A 24,702-nucleotide genomic window follows, 5' to 3' on the forward strand; every position below is an offset into this window, starting at 1 on the left:
CAAATAAATGGAGCTATAGGAGGAAGGTATTATTTAACTTTGCTAATGCTGTACTTTCTGAATGAGTGAGTTCAACAACATCCTTTCTTGTGGGGCCATTTTACAGTTAAATATTTAAGGGTAAGGACAACATCTGAAGCACGACAAGCTTAAGTAGAAACATTAAAAGAAAGAACTGGAAAACACAGAGAAACCAGAAGACATTAACTTCATGGATTGTACAGAAGTAAAATGAAATGTTTATAATCCCAGAAACAGATTCATAGCTTAGTAAACACCTATGAACCTAATGACCACAACGGCCTTTTAAAGCCTAGCCATACATCCCAAATCTCTGACAAGTTCCGATACCCTTAATTAGTATATGCATAGGCCTGGGAGATGAACCATTTACAGGTTACCTGTGTCCATTAGAAATATGGGTACCAAACCAGGGATGACTTTCCAGTTTCCCATCCAATTATCCAAGCTGCACTTGAATTGGGTTAGGGAGAAACTCTGCTTCACATGGCTGGGGAGCCTGTTCCATAGATAGGTATGCATCCTAGAGACTACCTCATCTCTCCAACAGGTCCTATTTGTATCACAGGAACAGGTTTAAGTGTTTAGAATGGGTAAGTCTGGTGCTGTTTGTTTTGTGGATATACAGGAGGTCCATTAGAGTTGGGTCTGACAAAGCCCTGTATGCCAAGCATAAATCTCCCTTCAAAAGCCTGTACGAGACAGAATACAGGGATAGGGCCTTGAAGCAGTCTGCACAGGACATTTTACTTAGACCCTGTATTCTTTTAGTGAGGAACCTCTGTAGACGTTCCAATTGTTGGATATGCCTGGTTGGGTACACACCAAAGGGGGCACTGTACTCAATGATAGGTCTGATGAATGCCACATACTGTGGAACAATGACTTCCTTGGGCTTAGATGACATACCTTTGTTAATAAGTTCCGCAACATAGAATAATTTCCTCACCACTGTAGACACATGGCAGTCAAAGGCTACATTACTGTGTGTGTCCTTAAGTCCCTGACTACTGGGTCATCTCGGAGGTGTGTTGTCAATATGCTAGTTACCAGGTATGGATGACTTCCCAAGGATAACATTATGCATTTCTTGGCATTTAGAATTAGTCCATGGCTCTAACACCAGTTGTTTGTCTGTATCAGCCCCCCCTGGAGAACATTTGTGTCAGTGTGAGATTCAATGACCGCTACTAATTTGCAATCATCTGGAAATGTATTCAGCCAGAGATCACGGACATTGGCCTTGACATCTGAGAAGTAAATGCCAAAAAAGGAGTGGCCCAAGGACTGATCCCTGAGGGATTCCACTTATGAATGGCCTCTTTGTAGAGGTGGACTCTACAATTTTAACTTCCTGGGTCCTGTCAGTAGGCCAGTTGGCTATTCACCGGGTGACACAGGGGTTTGAACCTAACCTCTTGAGTTTGTCAACAATGCCTGAGTGGGGTATGGTGTCAAATGCCTTGGCCAGGCCAAGGTAGGCAGTGTGAATGATTCTGCCCTCATCCATTGCTTTGTTAACCTCAAAGAGGTCCACCAGGTTGAGTAGGCATGATCTGCCCTTGATGAAATCAAACTGGGTTAGGTCCAGTGCCTGGAGGCTTACTATATCTTTACTGATCATCTCCATGATAATTCTTTCCATGGCTTTATACAGAAGACTAGCGAGACTTATGGGTTTGTAGATGGCCCACCTTTCTGCACAGGGATGACTGTTGCTTTTCTCCATTCATGAGGCACAAAGCCTGTTTGGAGGCTAAAGTTAAATAATTCCAGAGGCACTGATAGGTCTTATTTCATGCCATTTAGAAGACATCCTGGGATACTGTCTGGGCCCAGTGATGCAGTGTTCTTAGCAATGGACAGAGCATTAAGGACTGGTTTCCTACTAATAGTAGGGGAGTTCTATTTGATGATATTTTCTGAGGGAAGGTTGAGAGGGAGGGAGAGAGGGGTAAAGTTGGAGCTGAATTTATCAGCCAGGAGGTTTGCTATATCTTCTAGCTCAGTATAGGTGTCTCCATTTACAATGAGCTCTGCACACAATTGTGCATTACCTTTGAGGTTGCAGACATAGCTAAAAAATGCTTTGTGGCTGTCCTTGGCCAAAACCTACCACAAATGTGGCTTTGGCAGACTATTTGTCCTCCGAGTTATGTGTTTAGTTTGATGAGAGCGCTTTTATTCTGCTGGGTGCTGCACCTCCTAATTTTTTATATGATTTCCTTCCTCCTGTTATACAACCTATTGATTTTGTGATTCCTCCAGGGTGGCTTGTTTTTTCAGTTAGTTCTGTACTTCTTCCTGGTGGGTATAGCTGCCTCTTCTGTGAACAGATCTGTATAGGCAGCAGTATTCAAGGTTTATGGGGACTTGAAATTTTACCAGGTTCTCACTTAATAGCAGGAGATTAGCCTTAGAATAGTTCCTGAATATTCCAGGTTTACCGGGGGGTCCAGGTTTTATTTTTACTTCAAGAAGACCATTTTGTGGTCTGACCTTACCAGGTAAGGCATTGCAGTAGAGGGTGTGCAGCAGTCTCCCATATTGGTGAGGACTAGATCCAGTACAGTTGCACCCCTGGTTGGTGTACTGACAATCTGGTTCAGGGAGCTTGTGTTTCAAAATCCAAGAATCTCTGCCTGTGCATTTGGTGTCGTACAGGATTCGCAGTTAATAGTGGGAATTAAAGTCGCCCATGAATATGGTATTGGGTTGGATGTCTAGTGTTTCTAATAAGTTTAAATACAGGGTACGGGTTTCCTGGGTCATACAGGGGGACCTGTACCTTGCAAGGAAGTGGTACTTGATTTTTACCTATGGTAATTTGAACATGGAACAGCTCAAGTGCATTGTTCTGTTTGACCACCCTTGATGTATATTTATTTTTGATGTAAATAGAGACAACTCCACCTTTAGTCCCTGCCTGTGAAGTAGCTGGCCTAAACGTGTGGAAGGCATTATACCCTTGCACTGCTGGTGTGCTCTCCATGGCTTTAAACCATGTCTTAGTGACCACACAAACATCAGCATTCTCTAGGGTGAAGAGAGCTTCTATGCAATGGAGTTTTTTGTTTAGACTCCTAGCACTGAGCAGTAATCCTTTACATTTTCTTGGCTTTGATTTGCTATGTCGGAAGTACTTTCAGTTTGGCATTGCCTAAAAAAATGCACTATGGAGGAAGACAGTGGTTTAGCTAATATTCGAAAGCCTGGAGGTGCAGACCATCCCTGACAAAGCAGCATGGTATGTCTACCATCTCCTTCCATGCTAACAAACATTGCACCCCCTTATAATGACACCAGAAACAATGCCAATTATTAAAGTCAATTATCTTTTGTTCATACTGTGGCATCATCCTTGCAGAAGTTAAAATGCTGCTCAATGCTAGGCTCATACCAGCCTGAGACACATTCTCAGAGCTCTATGATGTCTCTCTTCATATAGTGCAGGCCGGTACATCTCAGGTCATTTACTCCCACATGGACTACGAGTCATATCCATAATTGTGGTCCGATGACCTGAGTGCATGCGTAATGTGGCAAATCCTAGTCCCTGACAAGCAACTGACCATAACTTTCTCCTTACTCAGCCTGCTAAGTGCGACAGCAGTATGTCTCATGATGGAGTCTCCAATGACTAGAATGCTGGATTGTGTGGTGGCTTGCCTTATGGGCTTATCCTGCATTTTACTCAAGCATTCATCTCTGATCCTCAAAGAACCTTATGAGATGCACTGCAGAAGAGGGGGGGGGGATGTGGGAGGATAAAAAGCCCAGGGGTCTATATTAGTTCATCGAAACTCCAGTTCCAGGAAGAGCTATTCATCGATCCCTATTCAGCGAACGTCCTTTTATTGAACATTCAGATCAGTGAACTTTTTTTCCCAGGGCACCAAATCAGTTGGCCAATGTGTGGAAATTTGTCTTTTTCCCCACTGTAGTGCAATCTCAGAGTTGGTATGTATAAGTAGGGGGTGTGGGGGGGTGCAGCCCCCACATTTCGGTATGTGGGGGGCACATCCCCCAACTTTGGTGGGTTTGTTATACTACAGTGTGTATTGCTCGGTATGTTGGCCTACTAAATTAGTTACCTGGGAAAACGTTTGCTGATTTGTGTGTTCCATAAAAGGGTAGTATACTGAATAGGGGTCGATGAATAGGTATTCGTGGAACTGGAGTTTTGCTGAAATAATAATAGACCCAAAGCCCAGGAAAGGCTGAAAGGAGACAATATTGCTATTACATCAAAGGGATTAGCTCTCCCAAATTTGCTAGATTATTACAAAGCAGCTCAACTACAGCTGACCAGTGTAATTCAGAATCAAAATTAAAATCCTAAATAGAAACTACTGGATGCTTAACCAGGATGGGAATCTCCAAGACACCACAAAATTAATATGTAGGCTGTAGTCCTAAGCCTACAAAATCAAAATTCACAACTAAGTAAAGTTAACAATATTATGAGGAACTTTTCTTACACCAAGAAAATAGCTCCATGGAAACAGAATTGTGGCCAAATAGTCTAATAAACCTAGAAAAACAAGGACAGTAATGAAGTTTAAGCTGACTGGAACAGAAAAGCAAATGGCTTTTATGTAATTAAGAGGAGAAACCTTGATGGAATGGAATTAAGTCCGGGAAATGCTCAAAGTATCACACAGGGAATAGATAAAATATATATCTATATATTCAATTTAAGAAAAGAGAGAAATCATTACCGAACAGGAGTTACAAAGACCAGAATTACTCAATATTATAAAAAGCAAGGGCCATGGGCACCAAAAGAGAGACTAATAAGCACATTTTACAGAACCCTGCAGGAAAAACAAAGCATAAACTGGGTAAGGCTGATGAGAAACTGTAGGCAAGCAAATCTCCGAGGTTCAATGGCATGAAATAATGTCCATTAATGTGCAACCAAACACAAAAAAACTACAATATTTGAATGGAAAAGCCTGTACAAGTATTTTTATACTCCAGACAACTTGCACATGATGTATTCACATGGGGATCACCAAAGCTGGAGATGTATCACAGAAATAAAAGGTGATGAGGAGTGTATTTTCTCAGCCTGTCCACATCTTTCACAGTTTAAGGAACTTCAACTTATGATTAGATACACAGGTTTGGGGGTTGGTGTAATGGTTACGGTATTTACCTCACAGGCATGGAGTACAAGGTTTGAGTTTCACCTCTGAAAGGAATACTGGCTAGGCTTAAAATGGCCCACAGGAGCAGTTGGCCTAGTACTTAACCATGACCATATATATATATTTGGATATGACTAGAAAATTGGTAAAGCAAATTCCCTTGTAAATTGGGTTGGTGATCTACAAGAACCACTGTGGATATGTTAAAGCTCTGTTAGAACTGGTTATTTCAAAAAAGGTTCAAACTCTGCAAACAAAAGATCTAGTGAACATAATGAATATATTTAAGGCTATGGAATAAGTTCATTCAACAACACCCCTTGGAAAGAACTTGAATAAGGCTACCTACATTCAAAGGAGCGACTTTGAAACAATAATCCCAAAATAAATGTGATCCTTGAAAATGTTACTTTCAATATTTTAAACCTGCATTAGTATTTTTTCATGTGAGCCTGATGTGTCATTACTTTAAGCATAAAGAGTGGACAGACAGGAATAGATACACATTTTACCACTACTGCATTAATTTGTACATCCTGGTGTTCAAGAATGAGTTACAAAGAAATGTTAATTATCATTGTTTAGCATATGAACTACGGAGGTTAACCTCCAGGATAAACAAATGTACACCATGCATGATGATGACAATACCCTTTTGTTAACCTGGTAGGTCCACTTGACACACAGTCCCTTTTGCTTAAGTCCTCACAGTAGGTTAAGGAAATCAAACACTGCACCTCAGGAACTACAGCTCACAACCTTAACTTCTGCACCGACTGCTAGTGGCTTGCATCACTATAAATTAAAGCTAGGTTATTCATGGAGCAGCATTTAAAAAAAATAAAACAATTTGTGAAGATAGGTGAAGGCTGACAGCCTAGCTAAATAGGATTTTGTAGATAATTCTGTCATTTGTAAATATTAATGTAAGCCACATGCTTGTTCTCTTTGTTAAATGTTGAACTTCAAAAATGTAACCACATTGCACTCTGCTGGAGGAAAGCTGATAAAGTCAAGCACTGTATAATTGTTTGATCTCAAACCCGGAGCCGAGATGTCTGGATTAAGGAATTCTTGCTTTTGTTTTGATACTAGAGTTAATTGCTAAAATTTGCATGTTTAATGTCTTTTATTGCTGTAGCTTCCTGACCAAGTACAAGATCAAAAGGACTGCTAAACTGAATTTGTTAGCCTGGGAACCAGAGAAAAAAAATGATGTAACCTGAAATGAGTCAGTAGTACTGTGTTATCAATTTAAGGACAGAGAGAATCAGAGCATTTGGCATTTGTCTTGAGAACATCCAACATCACCAGCACTCTGTCTATGCTCTATATGTAAGTTTATTTTAGAACTACCAAAAAACCGGAACTGGAAGCAAGGTGAAGAAACACATTCAAAGTTTATTAAAAAACACTTGTTCCACAGCAAAACACACTGAAAATACACAATTTTTGTGTATTTTACACAATATTGTGTATTTTCAGTGTGTTTTGCTGTGGAACAAGTGTTTTTTAATAAACTTTGAAGGTGTTTCTTCACCTTGCTTCCAGTTCCGGTTTTTTGGTGGTTCCTGGTGGTTGGCAAACACCTAATTGGCATTTTTTCTTTATTTTAGAACTGTGTTTTCTCTTAGATATAGCTAGGAACTAGGAAAATTAGATTTGTTTTTTCTGTATTAATGTCAGAACTTTTCTACTGTATTATTTTAAGTATTTCTCTCTGTGATCGCTGAACTCTTGACTAGCACTGTGTAGTGAGAATTATTGGCTTGTGTTTTTATTTATTATTTTTAAACCTTTCAACTGTGGCTGTTTTATGCAGAGATAATTTAAGCTCTACAGTACACTGCATGCATATAGTGATACTGACCAAGCCACCCCAAATAAGCCTTGCTGTTCAGTCACACTTAGCAGTTGGATAATAATTCTGCACAGTAATAATTGGACACCCTTTGATAAGGGCCTTATTAGTAGCTGATATTAGTGGTTGGTGGCAGTGATTACTACCTTATAGCCTGGACAGAAGGGGCATAGCTGAAGAACCTGTGCCAGCCTTCCTCAGGAGTGTCTGTTTGTATATAACATGTATCCTAAAGTGTGTGTCAGCTACTTGGGCAGGAAGAAGCACTGGTTGGACAGAGGTGCTGGAGGTTTTAGCTTGACCACTAGACTGAGATCTGGACCCTATAGCTGTGCCAGTGGGGAGTCTTATTAGGGATCTGGAGAGACCAGCCACAGATTGATTGTGATCTCTGTGAGCTCTTAAGAGAAACGGTACATTACTGCGTGTATTTGTTATCTTTCCCAATGTGAAACCCCCCTCACTGGTGTTAGTGAGGAGGATTGAGGCTCCTTGACTACTGGGCCAGTGCATGGGTATCACAGTAATATGCACACTAGGAGACAATCGATGACATAACAGCAAAAGCCAAAGTAGCTTCAAGTACAGAAAAGGTCAAAGAGAACGGATTAAGGTGGTTCGGGCTCATGTGCTAAAAAGCAGAAGAACTTATTATTTGTGGACAGACAAGAAGAAGGCAAGAGTAAATGAGGACCCTGCAAAAGGTGGTTGGATTGCATGAGAGAAGATCTGCAACAGTCAAACATGCGTATTGAAGAAGGTAAGAGAGTGGCATTGAATAGAGAGATGGCAACAGATAACACACCTCGATACCATGTAGAAAAATGGGAAAGGGGGGTTGATGATGATATATAGAAACAGAGGGAGTGTACTACTATAAATTGCTGATAAACTTTGTTCAACAGAAAATACTTCAAACAAGTTCAAAAGCGATCACTATCACTGAAACAAACATGTAAATGAAGTGATCCCAAATGTAAAAAAAAAATGCTTAACATTTGCCAACACGTAAAACAACTAAAATCTTGGCTTTTACATGGGGGGGGGGGCTTCACTTCCCTCCCCCCACACCCCAGAAATTAAGTAAAAAATTACTAATTCCATAGTCATACAACTGTAGAGAAAGAGGTAATTTTCTTATGTATATTACAAACTGCTGTAACCACTTTCACCAATGAGGAAAATTATGAGAAACAGCAAGAGATAAATACATGCAGTGACCAAATCAATGGCGCACACACAAACATATCACATACAAAAGTTGTAACAGGTACCTGGTCAGGGGGCCTACATTTCAGTTTACTCATCTTCAAATGTTATGGGAAAAGTCAGTGTGTTTGTTTACATCAATGTAGGTTTCAAATTTAACTTAAAACAGCTGTACAACAGTGAGTGTACCTTTTGTAGTTTGATCACATTCTGAATGAGGAATCTATAAGCATTGTACCATGGCAGGAAAACATCTTTCAATACATCCCTTACACCTTCCTCTTTAAACCGCAGGTTTTCAGCCCTTACAACAGGAGAGTTGATTAGGTACAACCTATAAGGAGAGGAAAATAAAGAAAAATAAATCAGATTAAGTTAACATCAACACGCCACAATCCATGTTTTATACAGAGACTCCTACTTTCAGAAAAGGTACAGATCAATATCAAGTTCATAGGTAGGTACTAGTCTATCGGCCCAAGGGCCTATGTAAGCCTACTCAACAAGGTACCCTGGCTTTCGCCACCCAAGAAGGTTATTTTCCTGTGCCCCTGTCGAGCAGGGCCACAGAAGTGATCCCCGGGGTGAATTCCCTATTCCTCATCCACTCATCAAAATTTTTCTTGAAGAGTGCTAGTGAGGAACTCTGCTTGACATAGATAGGTAGCCTGTTCCAGAGTATGGGAAGTCTCTGGGACAGGAATCCATCCCTCCAGCATGTTCTGTTTATTGTGGTGACAAGGTTTAGGTCTCTACAGCATGTAGCTCGGACGGATTAGGACTTCTTTAGGTGTAGCGTGTCCAACAACTCTGGGTTAGACATAACTTTGTATGTTAGGCAGAGATCACCTTGGAGTAGGCGATATGCTACGGAGTAAAGCTGGAGTGTTTTGAGACGTGCAGCATAGGACATATGTTTAAGTCCCATAATCCTCTTTGTGAGGTACTTTTGTGGCCTTTCCAGCTGTTGCAGATGTCTTGTAAGGTACATTTCAAAAGGGGCATTGCACTCAACAATGGGTCTAATGAGAGCCAAGTAGAGGGGAATAAGGACCTCTTTTTCCTGGATGAGAACCCTTTCGATGAGGTGTCCACGTAGAAGGATTTCCTGACTACTGTGGCGATGTGATTATCACAGGAGACTACTGTCTACCTGAGTCCCAAGGTCTCTTACCACACGTTCGGCATTGAGAGGACTGCCGCCTATGTGGTAGTTCACTGGTACAGTTTTTATCAAAGGGGATGACAACGCACTTTTTGGCACTGAGCTTGAGAGGCCATAGCTCTGACACCAGGCATCAGTCTCAGTGAGGCCCTTCTGTAGGATGTCCACGTCATTTGGGGACACTATTCTTCTTCTCTTTCGGCTGTTCCCATTAGGGGTCGCCACAGCGGATCATCTGTTTCCATTTCTTTCTGTCCTCTGCATATTGCTCTGTCAAACCAACCACCTGCATGTCCTCTCTCACCACGTCCATAAACCTTATCTTATGCCTTCCTCTTTTCCTCTTACCTGGCAGCTCCATTCTTGGCATCCTTTTCCCAATATACCCATCATCCCTCCTCAGCACGTCCAAACCAATGCAATCTCGCCTCTCTGACCACCTCCAAAGCGTCCAACCTGAGCTGACCCTCTAATATACTGATTCCTAATCATGTCCATCCTTGTTACACTCAGTGCAAATCTTAACATCTTTAACTCTGCCACTTCCAGCTCTGACTCCTGCCTTTTTGTTAGTGCCACAGTCTCTAACCCATACAACATAGCTGTTCTCACTATCCTTTTGTAGACCTTCCATTATTATTCTTACTGGTACCAGTTTGTCACAAATCACTCCTGACACTCTTCTCCACCCATTCCACCCTGCCTGTACTCTCTTCTTCACCTCTCTTTCACATTCACCATTACTCTGAACTGTTGATCCCAAGTACTTTAAACTCATCCACCTTCACCAACTCTACTCCCTACATCCTCACCATTCCTCTATCCTCCCTCTCATTCATATACACACACATTCTGTCCTAGTCCTGCTGACCTTCATTCTTCTCTCTAGAGCATATCTCCACCTCTCCAGGGTCTCCTCCACCTGTTCCCTACTTTCACTACAGATCACAATATCATCTGCAAACATCATAGTCCATGGGGCCTCCTGTCTGATCTCGTCTGTCAACCTGTCCATCACCACTGCAAACAAGAAAGGGCTCAGAGCTGATCGTTGATGTAATCCCATCTCCACCTTAAACGAATCAGTCACTCCCACTGCAGATTGTCGCACTACCCTTGTACATATCATGTACCACTCTTACATAGTTCTCTGCCACTCCTGACTTCTTCATACAATACCACAACTCCTCTCTAGGCACCCTATCATATTGCTTTCTCCAAGTCCACAAAGACACAATGCAACTCCTCCTGACCTTCTCTAAATTTCTCCATCAACACTCTCAGAGCAAACACTGCATCTGTAGTGCTCTTTCCTGGGATGAAACCATACTGCTGATCGCTAATCATCACCTCCCTTCTTAGCCTAGCTTCCACTACGCTTTCCCATAACTTCAAGCTGTGACTGATCAGTTTTATCCCTCTGTAATTACTACAACTCAGCACATCACCCTTATTCTTAAAAATAAGTACCAAAACACTTTCTCCACTCCTCAGGCATCCTCTGACTTTCCAAGATTTCATTAAACAATCTGGTTACAAACTCCACTGCCATTTCTCCTAAGTACCTCCATGCTTCCACTGGTATGTCATCTGGACCAGCAGCCTTTCCATTCTTCATCCTCTTCATAGCTGTTCGTACTTCCTCCTTGCTAATTTGTTTCACTTCTTGATTCACTGTCCCCACATCATCCAACCTTCTCTCTCTCTCATTCTCTTCATTCATCAGCCCCTCAAAGTACTCTTTCCATCTGCCCAACACACACTCCTTGCTTGTGAGTACGTTTCCCTCACTATCCTTTATCACCCTTACCTGCTGCACATCTTTCCCAGCTTGGTCCCTCTGTCTAGCCAATCAGTACAGGTCCTTTTCTCCCTCTTTAGTGTCCAACCTTTCATACAACTCTCCATATGCCTTATCTTTAGCCTTCGTCACATCTCTCTTTGCCATGCTCCATATCTCCTTATACTCGTCTATTTTCTTCATCTCTCTGACAATCCCACTTCTTCACCAACCCCTTCCTCTGTATACTCTCCTGTACTTCTTCATTCCACTACCAGGTCTCCTGATCCTCCTTCTTCTGTCTAGATATCACACCAAACACCATTCTAGCTGTCCCCCTTACCATCTCTGCTGTAGTTACTCAGCTATTCTCTTCACTGCCCCCAGTGCCTGTTTTAACTCTTCCCTGAACTCCACCTCACAATCACCCTTTTTCAACTTCCACCGTTTGATCCTTGGCACTGCTCTCACACTTGTCCTCCTCTTCTTGATCACCAACATCATCCTACAGACCACCATTCTATGCTGCCTAACTACACTTTTCCTTGTCACCACTTTACAGTCTCCAATCTCCTTCAGACTGGTGTTTGGGGACTCAACTATGGCACATAATTTGCAGTCAACTACGAACTTAGCCAGAGGCCCTCTGTGTTAGCCTGTACCTCAGAGACATAGCTCCTAAACAGGAGAGGACCCAAGAATGAAACCTGTGGTACTCCACTTGTCACAGGTTTGACGTCAGATTTAGTGTCTGCAACTTTTACAGTGTGGGTTCCGTCAGTGATCCAGTTGGCAACCCATCTTGTGATGTATGGATTTATACCCAGTTTAGTGAGTTTATCTATGATTCCAGAATGGGGGATGGTGTCAAAAGCTTTGGTGAGGTCAAGATAGGCTGTGTGAACTGCCTTACCCTCGTCTACGGCTTTGGTGACTGTTTCAAAGAAGTCGATCAGGTTCAGGAGACAAAATATGCCCTTCACAAACCCGAACTGGGTGAGGTCCAGAGCTTGGAGATTACCAAAATACATGTTTATGAGATCCATGATGATATGTTCCATGGCCTTGCAAACCAGGCTCGTCAGGCTAATAGGGTGATAGTTCCGGGGGTCCGTGGTGGCTCCCCCTTTGTGGAGTGGTATAACTGTTGCTGAGCACCATTCAGTGGGTGCAAAGCCTGTTATGAGGCTATGATTGAACAAGGTGCTTAGGTTGGGGGGGCAGTTCATTGTGAAGTTTGCATAGAACGCAGCTTGGGATGTTGTCCAGTCCCATGGATGTGTTCTTGGCTTTGGACAGAGCAGTTTTTACCTGCTTAGTTGTGATTGCAGGGGCACTGCATTCTTCCGGTATGGATATGGACCCTTTAGGGGGTGGGGGTAAAATTAGCACTGAACCTATCAGCCAGGATGTTGGTGATATCAGTTGGTTCCGTAATTTTCGTACCATTGTGCTGTAACTCAGAGCAGATCTGGGTGTTGCCATTGAGATTCTTGACATAGATATAGAATGCTTTGTGGTTGTCCTTACAGTCAGTGGCAATCTTGTTTTCATAGCTGGCTTTGGAGGATTTTATGAGGGATCTCAGCTTCTTACTGAGGCTGACCAGGGATCTCCTCCATACATGGGATTTTACTCTCTTTTGCAACAGTTTCTTCCTTCTGTTGTAGAGTTTGTTTATAGCAGGTGACCACCAGATTAGCTTCCTTTTTTCGGAAGATAGCGTCTTGGTTCTGTTAAGGATAGCACGATCCATGCACTTGTGTAAGTGTTTACAGAGTGCATTTGTATAAGATTTGCCAGTCGTAACTGTATTGTTTAGCTGCATGGGTGTTGTGAAGCTAGCCACTGCTGTCTTAAGAAGCATGAAGTTGGCTTTGGAAAAATCTTTTACTGTGGCTTCCTTAATGGGGGGTGGGGGCAGGATGTGGATATCTATGGTAATTAGCTTATAGTCGGATCTGACCAATGAGGAGTTGACTTCAGGTGTGGAACACCGGTCACTCAAGTTGGTAATGACTAGGTCTAGGATATTATTGCCCCTGGTGGGGTGGGTGGATACGTTGATCCAGGGCACTGGCGTTTATGAATTCTAGAAAGTGTTGAGCGAAGGAGTTGGTACACGAGTAGTTTTCCTAGTTAATGGTGGGGTAGTTGAAATTGCCGATTATAAGGGTGTTTGGATGAACCCTAATATTTTCTAGTATATCAAGAAAAGAGGAGTGGGAATCCTGGGGCATGGTGGGGGATCTGTAGCAAGCTAGAACACGGACTGCAGTTTTGCCCAGAGTTAGTTGCACTTGGATAATTCGGATGCATTATGGTGGGCAACTAACTTGGAGGTGTGGTTATCACTGCACAGATATCGATCTTCTCCATTTTAAGGAGTGCCTCGAGTGAGTGTATTTTGAGGTTTAGACTTCGTGTGGAGTAGCAATACCCTCACAGTTTTTGCTTGCCTGTATCTGTCATGGTGGTGGGTTTGTCAATTGAGCCTTGCCTAAAAAAGGCACTATAGGGGTGGGAAGAGCCTTGGCCAGTATCCGGAATCCCAGGGGTGACGGGTGCAGGCCATCTCTGGCAAAGCATTGTGGCCTGTTGACCATGTCACTCCAGGTAGACAGATACTGGATCCCCCTTAGAATGACACCAGAAGCTTAGCCAATTGCTGAAGTCAATCATTTTGTCCTTGTAATGTGGTATCATTCTGGGCGAAGGTAGGATGCTACTCAGGGCTAGGGTCATACCTGCCTGGATTACAAGATCAGAGAGCTCCTCCATGTCTTTTTTCAAGTAGTCCAGGGAGGTACATCTCAGGTCGTTCACACCAATATGGACAATGACTGAGTTATATTTGTACTTGTTGTGGAGTGACCGAAGTGCATGGATTATGTAATGGATCCTGGCACCCGACAGGCAGCTAACAGTAACCTTCTCCTTGTCTTTTCTGGTGAGTGGAACATCAGTGTGCCTGACTATAGAGTCACCTATGACTAGTGTTTTGGGTATGTTGTTTTGCCTTATGGGCTGTGGTTGAGTGGCATACTGAGTCTGTGTGTTGTGTGTCTTTTGGGGTTGTGATGAGGGGTGGAGGTTGCTTTCATTTCTGCTTTGGAGGTCTCTGCTGCTTGGGCAGATTCTTACTGAGAGCCTCCGAGAATATTTTTGTTTATCTATGTGTGGGTTTTGGTGGTTGCAATTTAGTCACTAATACACTCAATACTGCTGCTCACAGAAATGAAGAGTACTGCACTATAACATGAGCATAAAACCTTGACATTTTCATCAATGTTGCTACAAAAATGAATGTTATGTAGCAGCTACCAAAATAGCAAAATTCATAACATATTTGATCGGACAGGGAATCTCCAACTTGGTGACTCTACAAATAGGATGTTCTTTCTTTCTTTCAAATTTGGCCATTTCTCTCTAAAGCTCCTTGATTTGGGCATGTGCGCACCATGAGATCAGGACGTGCACTGAGAACATGTCTAGCCTTGAACAGTTTACCTGAAACCTCAAGCAAATACATTTCTGCAAAAAGAGAAAACATGATAGGTGCCAAAATTGTATACAGATATATGAATATTTTCAGCCCTGACACAGCAGCTGCTGGATGGAGGAGCTATCTAACCAAAAGAATGGGAGGGTAGTTGGGACACAAAACCACAATCCTCCCACTGACAGACTGATGTTACAGTCAACACTGTGGACCTCTACTGGTGGATCTACAACACAGAATTCCAAGCAGCATAAAATTTCTCAAGGCAGCAGTAATTAGATGACTTCCAAGACAGCTAAACACTGAAACAAGTTCATTAGTTCTTCCCAAGTGTGAACACACAGCCTGTAAAATCTTACAGGATGAGATTCAGTTACTGGCTAGTGATTACACTGCCTGGATGCCAGCAAAGAAGTTTGGACAACAGAAAATCAATGAGAGGAAGAAAATATAAAACTCTAGATGCAAAGAAGCTTACGGCTGTTAAGCAAAAAGCAGTCCACGTTTCAGCTTGGTACCAGCGATGACTTAAGTAATTTAAAAGAAAACCTAAATCCAGTGCATTCTAAGGTGTTTAAACTAAGTGCAACAATGAAGTATAGAGAGTCAAATAACAAAAGTGTGTGGAAAAAATATTTTTATTAGTTATTTAGACAAGCTGATAAACCTGGAAAAAAAGGCTAGGTGAGCATGATGTTTCTCATGAATTGCTGTTTCAAGAATTAGAAGACAGTGCACTAAAAAAATGAGATTTTCTGCTGATAAAGAGAAACTAGAAGGCACAGACTGTATTAATTATGAAAATAAGGAACCACAATGAGCCTCTCCTAGTGGTGTGAATACAAGATGGCTTTATGATAACTGCATGGTGTTTTTTTTTTGTCATGGAGGCTGGTGTGAAAAATGTTTATTCTGACAACTTCTTGTCTGCACTGAGACAAAAGCACTAAATACTAGAAAAAAATAATCTCTGTGAAAGACACTGGTTTACTTTTCAGTTTTATGAAAGCACAAATAAACTGCAGTGGTGTTTCAGAGTAGGATTTTTTTAATTGAAAGAGCACACTGTGAGCATGCTCCAAATCTGGCCATGACAAAGCAGCCAAGACCTACATTAGTAAATACAAAGAACTGCTCCCAATACAATTATGGCAAAAAGTAAAAATTGTGGACAGGAGTGTTTGCAGAAAATTCATTGAATACCAGCCTGAAGAATGGCAATTTTAACTCAACAATCAGGAAAATGTTAATAGGCAGGTGAGAGATTCAAGCTGCCATATCTGGCTGTCCTAAGAATATTTTTTTTTCCTGGAGGAACAAATCATTTTGGATACAGAACAATCTGAGGAGAAAATATAGTTTAGCCTCATTCTTCTATGAACAAAACCTATAGAGAAAGATCGCAAACTTAAATGACCATCAGAGATGTTGTGAGGACAAGCATACACGGCTACAATCTCCAAAAACAAAAAGAATGATGGCCAACCAGGAATGCAATGTAGCAGCTTCTATACTTTGGAATTATGCAGATTTGAAAACTGTTTGAGGCCTGAGGGCAACAGGTTTAAGATTCACAGAATACAAAGACTTTGACAATGAAATATTTTCCATTATTCCTAAGCCAAATACTTAACAGTCAAAAAACAATGAAGCTCACTACAAGAATCAGAAATACATTGTATTAGGACTAGACAGTGGAGATTAGAAACAATGAGCAGCATTGTGAAGTAAGTGAATAAATTGCATATTTTTAAAGCATCAACTCCATTACATATCGTATTAGACAACAGACATGTGGCTTTGTTAGAAGTGGCTGGGAAAGCCTGGATATTTTTTTAAACAGGTGGTAAGTCTTCTATAGAGTGTAGCTAGGGGTATTTTAAATGGGAGATGTGAAAAGTCTTATTGATGACTGCTGGACATGCTAAAGATATTAACAGAAGTACTTTTTCAAGGCTTCACACCAATAAGGTAAGAAAAGCTGGAAAGAAGCAAGATGAAGCTAATATAATGTGATCTTGGGCTGCTGAAATGGGGGATATAAAAGTGTGTTGATCACATTACAGATAGAACAAAGATAACCCTTTTTTTTGTGGATGCCTAGAATGTCCCTGGTTTAAGCTAATAGTAGAAGGCATGAAAAATGGGGTCTATATCATTTTTTGAGCACTTACTTTGTTGAATATCTATCCATTGAACACCATTTCTTTGGTGACTTTAAAATAATGTTTTTGTTATGACCTCTCTGGCAGCCAACTAGCTTTTTTCAGTAAGAAAATGCTTTGATGATATAACCATTCACTGAAATGGTGTTTGATGGCTAAAGTTCTATGAATAAACATTTGACAAAGTAAGTCTTGGGCAAAATGATACAGACCTGAAAAATGGTAGCCTTCTTGAATCTGAAAACTCATTAGCTCCTGCTTCCATCTGCAAATGTCAGTGAGACACCAAGTCTAATGTTTGCAGGCAATTAAACCATGATAAGTCTTAAGCAGAGTGTTCTGAGTAAAATCTACAGTGTCTTTCAAGCACCTGTCTTTTTTCCTCATTGCTAACTACTTTTAACTTAGACATGAGCTGTTTACAAGTAGAGTTAATCATGAGACATATGAACACTGTTCTATAAGAAATGTGTGAGTTACAATGTAATTAACATTTAAAGGTACATTGGCAAGCAAAAAATAAATTAATTTTCAAATTCCAGGAACTGAATGTTATACAAGCAATTGTCTTGAAGCATCCTTACGACTTTAATGCATTTAACATTGCAGTGCACAATATAGTTTCATTTAACACATGACCAGTACCATTTTTATTCTTAAACTAACAGTTAACTGAAAGCATGCAAGCTATTTTTATATTTGGTAGAGGAAGAGATAAGATCAAAAAACTCAATGTTAAGTTGGAACACAGGCTGTAGCATGGGTAACCTTAATTTTAGAACAGGAAAGGCCTGTGGGTGCAGCTGTCGATTTGGGGCGACTTTTCCAATCTGGAGGGATAAACCTCATTTCTTAATGAAGTACACTTTTTTTTGTTGTTGTTACAAGTTGAGAGAATGTAGGTTTTGAAAATCCATTATGCTTTTTGTTTGAATGTTTTCACCGAAACAAAAAGTCTTGAAAATGTGATGGATGGAAATGTAGATGAGCAGTCAGTGGATAAGACATCAGCTTGCCAAACAAACATATACACGCAAGTTAAAAGATGGTTCTTTTGAAAGTGCATTTCCAACATGTATAACAGGTGGGAGTAATAGCTTTCTATCATAGTGGCTTTTCTGTCCATATTATGGAATGTAAATTTCCTTATAGGTACAGACAAATAGCAGAGTATCAAATTATTTTAAGAAATGAAAGGTGCAAATAGCAATGATGCAGGGGGAGACATTTAAATAGAAATAAGCATGTGAATTTGACCAAAAGGATTTGTGTGCAGAAATTCAGCAGAATATCAAGGACAAAGAAAAGGGGGAGAAACGATACTTATTGCTAGACAGACCCCAATAGTAATGGAAGAGGGGGAAACTACTGTTATATTTATGGTATTAAGGCATTACAGGCAGAGAAGAGGATTATGCGGACATGATTTATCTTCTTGGTGAATATGTGCACTTCGACTCAAGTTAAACTGTGGAACTCGGAGGATTTTAGGAGAAAATCATCTTTCAGTAGGGAATACTTATGGGTGGGGACTGGAACGTGATTTCCAATAGTAAAAATATAGCGCAGGAACATAGGAGAAAATATAATAAAAGAGGAAAAATTTCTAAAGAAATGCAAGAAAATATTTGGTACAGAAAATACTAACTCAGTAATAGGAACTTTGAACTTGCATACTATTCCCAAAAGTCATACACTAGCTAGACTAGAGAGATACTTCACAGGAAAATGTACATTTAATTGAAAACTCTGACACACAGCATAACTATTACAGATCGTGCACGAAGAAAAACAATGACGAGGGGAAATGAAGTAAAAATCAGACACTGGTGCTTTCCTATTTAACTTTTAAAAATAGAGGAATTTTAAGAAATGGTAACAGAAATAATCTGAAATTTATAAGAAAACAAATTTTGTCAGAATGGATAACTACTCAGTGGAATAAAACTAAGCTTGAAACAGGGTAGAAATAAAACAAATATGAAAAAGTGACAGGATTACTTGGAGGTGTTGATAAAGGTTAAGGTATTATGGAAAAGCACAGTTGTGCAAGTAAACGTATATTAACAATATACGTTTGAATGATCACTGCTGCAGTATCCTTAGCAGCATGGGTTACATCTTGCCAAAGATATAACAGCTGACCAGCTTCCAAAGGTTAAGGGCGCCTTTCATGTGCCCAGTCAATCATCTCAAGCTGAGCTAACAAGACAGGTTTAGGTACCAAGCCCTTCACAGCTTACATGCCAAGACAGAGCCTTGAAAGGACAATACTAAGAAGAAAAAAATACATATTCACACCCTGGCATAAACACACGAAAAATAAGGGGATGGAAGGAGCAGCTATTGCAGCAGTGATCATCTGAACATCTAGTGTTATGGTAAGGTTATTTAAACATCTGTACTACATTCATCATACTGATCACTGCTGCAGTAGTCTTAGCTTTATGGGTAGATTATCCTAGCTTACTACATTTGGCAGGTGGAAGAGGAGGGTCCAGAAGCCGCCGGAGAATGGTCCTAGCAAAGCCTAAGCTAGACCTGGAGAAAGAATCAAGCTTGCAATGCCTTGTAAATGTATCTATTGAACACCAAGCTGCTGTTTCTAGAATACTTCTAGAATCAAAACCATTTCCAAACTACCACAGATGAAGCCAAGCCCTGGGAGAGTGGGCACTGACCCTGCCTGGAACAGTTTTGAGTGTAACAAAGGTAATAGCCTAGGACAACCACTTGGAAATAGTTTTGGAGCAAGCTGTCCCTTCCTCGTAGCTTCACAAGAAATTAACTGATCTGAAAATCTGAAAGATGTTGTTCCGTCAAGATAATACCAAAGTTGTCTGTGGCCAAAGGTATGGAGTATCCTTTCTTCCTCATTTTTTGGTAAAGGAAAGAAAACACGAAGATGGATAATTTGGCTAAAAGTAAACTCAGATACCCCTTTATGCATAAAAGGATTACTTCTCAAAAAAACCCTGTCGCTGTGGAAAATGAGATGGGGTGGACTCAACATAAAACCATGCTCTTCTCGCAAAGGTCAGGGCAACCAGTACAACAGTTTTCCATGTTAAAAACCTCAAAGTTATCCAGATTAGCTAGATCAAATGGAGCAGTGTTAGCTTCTCTAACACGAAATCACGATTCCAAGCAGGGGCCATCACTTTTCTTTGAGACAGTTTATGAAAAACCTCTTTCAAAAACATTTTGACTTGAGAATGCATTGAATGATGATCCATGGACATGCATGCTAAAGTGGCCAATAAACAAACTCTGATGGAGCAGAAAGAAAAGCCATAACACACAAATACTGTAAACCAGAGAACAACTAGCCATGAAGTGGGTGCTGGTTATGGTGTTAGCATCAACCAGAAAAACTTACCCATTTTCTAATGCACGCTTTTTCTAATAGAAGGCTTTCTTACTATCATTAGTACCAGCTGCACATCCTCTATAAACACGTACTTAAAGGGAATCATGACCCTACCATCCACAGTCAGTTGAAGTTGACCAGGGTCAGGATATATCAAACATCCCAGATTTCGTGTGACTAGATCCACTTTGTGGAGAAACTTGTGGTAATTGCCCCTGGCCACTTCCAAAAGGAAGAAGAATCACTGCTGCCTGGACCACAAAGAAGTCAACAAAATGATCTTTGGGGATTCCTTCTGAATCTTTGCAGAAGTACCCTGGATATCAGTGGAAAGAGTAGAAAAGCATAAGGTAGCATTCCTGCCCAAAGAAAAGAAAAAGGCATCTGTCTTCCAGGCCTTCTGCATGGAGTCCTGGAGTAGAATCTTGCCAGCTGACTGTTCAGACAGGAGGCAAACTGATCTATGGAGGTTCCTCGAGCAGACCTATCAAATCTTGGAACCCCTGATCCAGTTTTCCATTCCCGAGGATCTGCCTCGTCCTGCTCAGTTTGTCTGCCACACAGTTTTCATGCGGGATACAGGATGCCAAATGAGACTGTACTGTGAAACTATACCCCAAAATAAAAAAGAGGTCCAGGGGACCAAATATGACTCAGAGTTGAGCTCCCTAACCATGGCAAGCATATCTATATTTATGTGCTTAAATCTGTTCCTTGTTTCCCCACACATCTTACAATTCTATCACACCTTAAACTACTCCCCAAGCAATGTCCAAGGTGTCTGTGATATCTAATGGGTTTGGAGTAGTGAGGGGGGAAAAAGAAACCAGACTCTTGGGAAATTTGCTGTTTCGACCAAGTGATTTCTCTTCTGACAAATCCCTGCAATGGAATTTGAAAAAAGTCAAGGGATGCTGGTGCTGGGACCAAAAAGACTTCAGATACCACTATCGCCTTCTCATCTGAAGTCTTGCCAGGGGTATCATAAGAATCATAGATGCTACGAGACCCAAGACACTGAGGTATTCCTTTGCAGTGATGGATATCTGAGTGGAAGCCTCGGGTCCCTTAAACAGTCATCATACTTAGACTGTCCTTGGTTTTGGTGGGTTCCTGAATTCTTTTTGGAACCATCTTGCTTTTTCTTTTTAATCTGTTTACATGCATTTTCTTGAGACAGTTTCTGCCAAAATCAGATGAGGGATCAGAGAATCCCTTAGAAAATTTGGAAAAGGAGAGCTGAAAAGGGTTAGAGACACAGTGCATCAATTTACTCCCATCACACCTTTTGATAATCTTTGCAACAGAGGGATCAAAAACAATCTCGATGCAAAGAAAAGCTTACAATTTCATTATTCACATCATCTGGGAGGTTCTGAGAATGTCACTTGGCAAACCACCTTAAAACAGTACCACTGGCCATACAGCCCTAGAAGTACTAGCCGAGTTGTGCACACACTGTAAACACAGTTGTGACACCACAATGGATAAAACTAAATTATTTGAAGCAGATTTTTCCTGAAGTAGAAACTGCAGACATCACATTCCTCATAATTCTACAATTAGTTAGAATGACCTTTAAAATATGAGCCTGACCATTCAAAATTCGGAAAATCAAAGATGCAGAAGCAAACATTTTTCCCCCCATACTTAATATTCCTATCCTCGTCAGTAACAGTAGGACTGGCATTAACTAAATGTTTAGCAGCAGTAGGATTAACCAAAGCTATAGTTGCTGAGCCAGGTTTGGGAAGAGTCAATAAAAATGTAAGAGACTGAGGAACTTTAAAATCTATCTGGCTTTTTAGGGTCAAGCAGGCTATCAGGAAAATTGCAGGCAGTGACATCTGCTAACGCAGACAGAATCGAGAGAATGGGTAAAAGTTCTTGAAATACCTTCTATTACAGCTCACAGTATTTTCTAGGGACAGAGAAACCTCAGTATTAGCGTTCTCCCACTGAAAACATTGGCACATTCTGGAAATAGTGTCAGAAGGAGAAATCCCCACAGGGTAATTCAGAAAAATACAGTTTTGTACCTACCATAAATGTAGATGTTCGAGTGTTCACACTGCTGCAGTCATTGCACTTGGGTTATCCTGCCGTCAGGCGGTCCCGCAGTCGGCCAGAGTTCCAAAGTCTTGGTCCGGCATCGGTCACGGTCGCTTCTTCCCTGACGTCAGTGCGCCAGGGCTATATAAGATGCATCCAACGCCATTTTCTTCAGTTTTTCTTGCCCCAGATGTCAGGTGCCCCCAAGTAGGTAGGCAAAACATATTACTAATAAAAAATATATATATAAAATAAAAAACAATACATTCAGTTACAAGCAAATACACCACAAAGGTTGTATAGGATAGAAAGGTATAGATAAGTCCAGCTAGTTCAGAGGGGATGGAGGGAGGTTAACCTGGACTGCAGCAGTATGAACACTCGAACATCTACATTTATGGTAGGTACAAAACTGTACTATGTTCATCGTGTTACACTGCTGCTGTCATTACACTTGGGTAGAATCCCAAAGCTAAGGTTGGGTGGCTGGTCTATAAAGAGTTAGGATTGGCTATGAGGCCCTGCAGAAATGCAGTGGCAAATCCTGCTCTGGAGTTAGAGTAAAGAGGCAGGTGGTAATGCTTGGTAAAGGTGTGCACTGAACTCTAAATTGCAGCCTCCAAAATTTCCTTGGTAGGTACTCCTCTGAGAAAGGCTGTTGAAGTGGCTGTTGCCCTGGTGGAATGTGGCCTAATGTTATTTGGGACGGATTTTCCATGCTGTGTGTAGCAGTAACCAATACAGTGTCCTATACATTTGGATATAGTCTGCTTTGAGATAGCCTTGCCCTGTGATCCTGTAGCATATGCTACAAACAGTTGCTCAGTTTTCCTGAAAGCTTTTGTTTTGTCCAAGTAGAAGCGCAGCTGGCTGTGTATGTCCAAAGAATCCAGAAGTTTCTCCCCTTTATTCTGGGGGTTTGGATAAAAAGCTGGCAAATGGATGGTTTGGTTAAGAGCCACACTTAGATACCACCTTTGGCATAAAGGTAGGGTTTGTCCTTAAAGAAACCCTGTCCCGATGAAAAATTATAAAAGGTTCCACTGCCATTAATGCCTATAGTTCTGACGCTCTTTGTGCTGAAGTTACTGCCAGGAGCAGAGCTGTTTTCCATGATAAAAATTTTAGATTGGCTGTATTGGCTGGCTCAAAAGGTGGCAGGGTCAGTTTCCAAAACAAAATTGAGGTCCCAAGTTGGTGTTGGTGCTCTCCGGGGTGGTCTTATGTTTTTAGCCCCTCTGAGGTACTGCTTTAGCAAGGGATGAGAGAATAAAGGAGGATCCGTGTTGTAATGTGCTGAAATGGCAGAGGCGTGGATCTTAATTGATAAGGAAAGGCCTCTGTCCAGCATCTCAGTTAAGTATTGTAAAATCTGAGGAATGTTTGGAACAAGAGGGGCAAGGCTTTGAGCCTGGTTCCAGGCACAGAATCTCCATTTTTCTGAGTAAGCTTTCTGGTGCTAGGCCTCCTGGCCTCCAAAATGACATCCATAACAGCTTTAGAGAGAGGTGTTGCCTGTTTGACTAATGAATCTGCCATGCAGCCAGGTTTAGGGTTTTGAGCTGACCGTGCAGGATCTGATTGTTTTGTTGAGTCAGGTGGTGTGGAATTTTAAGCAAAATCCATGGTGGGCCTTGAGCTAAGTTCCTTAAGATAGGGTACCAGTGCTGGCGTGGCCAGTCTGGAGCAATCAGGATCATCTGTGTTTTTTCTTGTCTGGCTTTTAGGAGTACCTTTGAAAGGAGAGGCAGTGGCGGGAAGGCATAAACTTTTAGGTTTTTCCAGCTGAACAAAAGAGCATCCACTTTCAATGCTTGTTTGTGATAAGTCCTTGTGCAGAATTTTTGTAGTTGGCAATTCAGAGGGGAGGCAAAAAGATCTATGTCTGGGCATCCATTTTTGCGTTACCATGCTGAAGATTTGTGGATTCAATTTCCAATCGTGAGGGTCCATGATATTTCTGCTTAGATCGTCTGCCAGTGTATTTTTCTTTCCTGGCAGGAATTGTGCTTGCAGGTGAACTTGATACGTTAGAGCGGTGTTCCACAAGGTCATGGCTTGCCTGCATAGGGGATAAGAATGAGTGCCCCCTTGCTTGTTTATGTACCACATTACTGTGGTGTTGTCTGTCTTTAATAATAATTGTCCTGGATGCAGAAGGTCCTTGAAAGCTGTTAGGGCATTCTAAACGGCCAACATCTCTTTTTGATTGATGTGAAGATGCATCTGGTCTGTGGTCCACTTGCCCTGAATGCATTTTCCTGCCATGTGTGCTCCCCAGGCGTAATCCAAAGCATCTGTTGTTAGAGTCTGCCTGGCTGTGGGTAGGGTAAAAGGCTGACCCTTGTTTAGGTGACATGCCTGTGCCCACCATCGAAACTCCTGTTGTAGGCAGGGAATCATTGGTATTACTGCTTCTAAACT

General features: G+C 41.3%; 1 protein-coding gene across 2 annotated transcripts in view; it reads right to left on the reverse strand.

Annotated features, from left to right (window-relative positions):
- The window catches only part of IARS1 (isoleucyl-tRNA synthetase 1), a 1,809,950-nt gene that overhangs the window by 1,017,032 nt on the left and 768,216 nt on the right, over positions 1-24,702 (reverse strand). For both annotated transcript variants that reach the window (XM_044077404.1, XM_044077403.1), the window contains one exon: positions 8,434-8,578. In XM_044077404.1, the coding sequence (XP_043933339.1) occupies positions 8,434-8,578 (145 nt within the window). The remainder of the gene's footprint in view (positions 1-8,433; positions 8,579-24,702) is intronic.

Source organism: Protopterus annectens, chromosome 7.part0 (genome assembly GCF_019279795.1).
Source record: "Protopterus annectens isolate FY-2018-M chromosome 7.part0, PAN1.0, whole genome shotgun sequence".
In the NCBI taxonomy this organism is placed as follows: Eukaryota; Metazoa; Chordata; order Ceratodontiformes; family Protopteridae; genus Protopterus; species Protopterus annectens.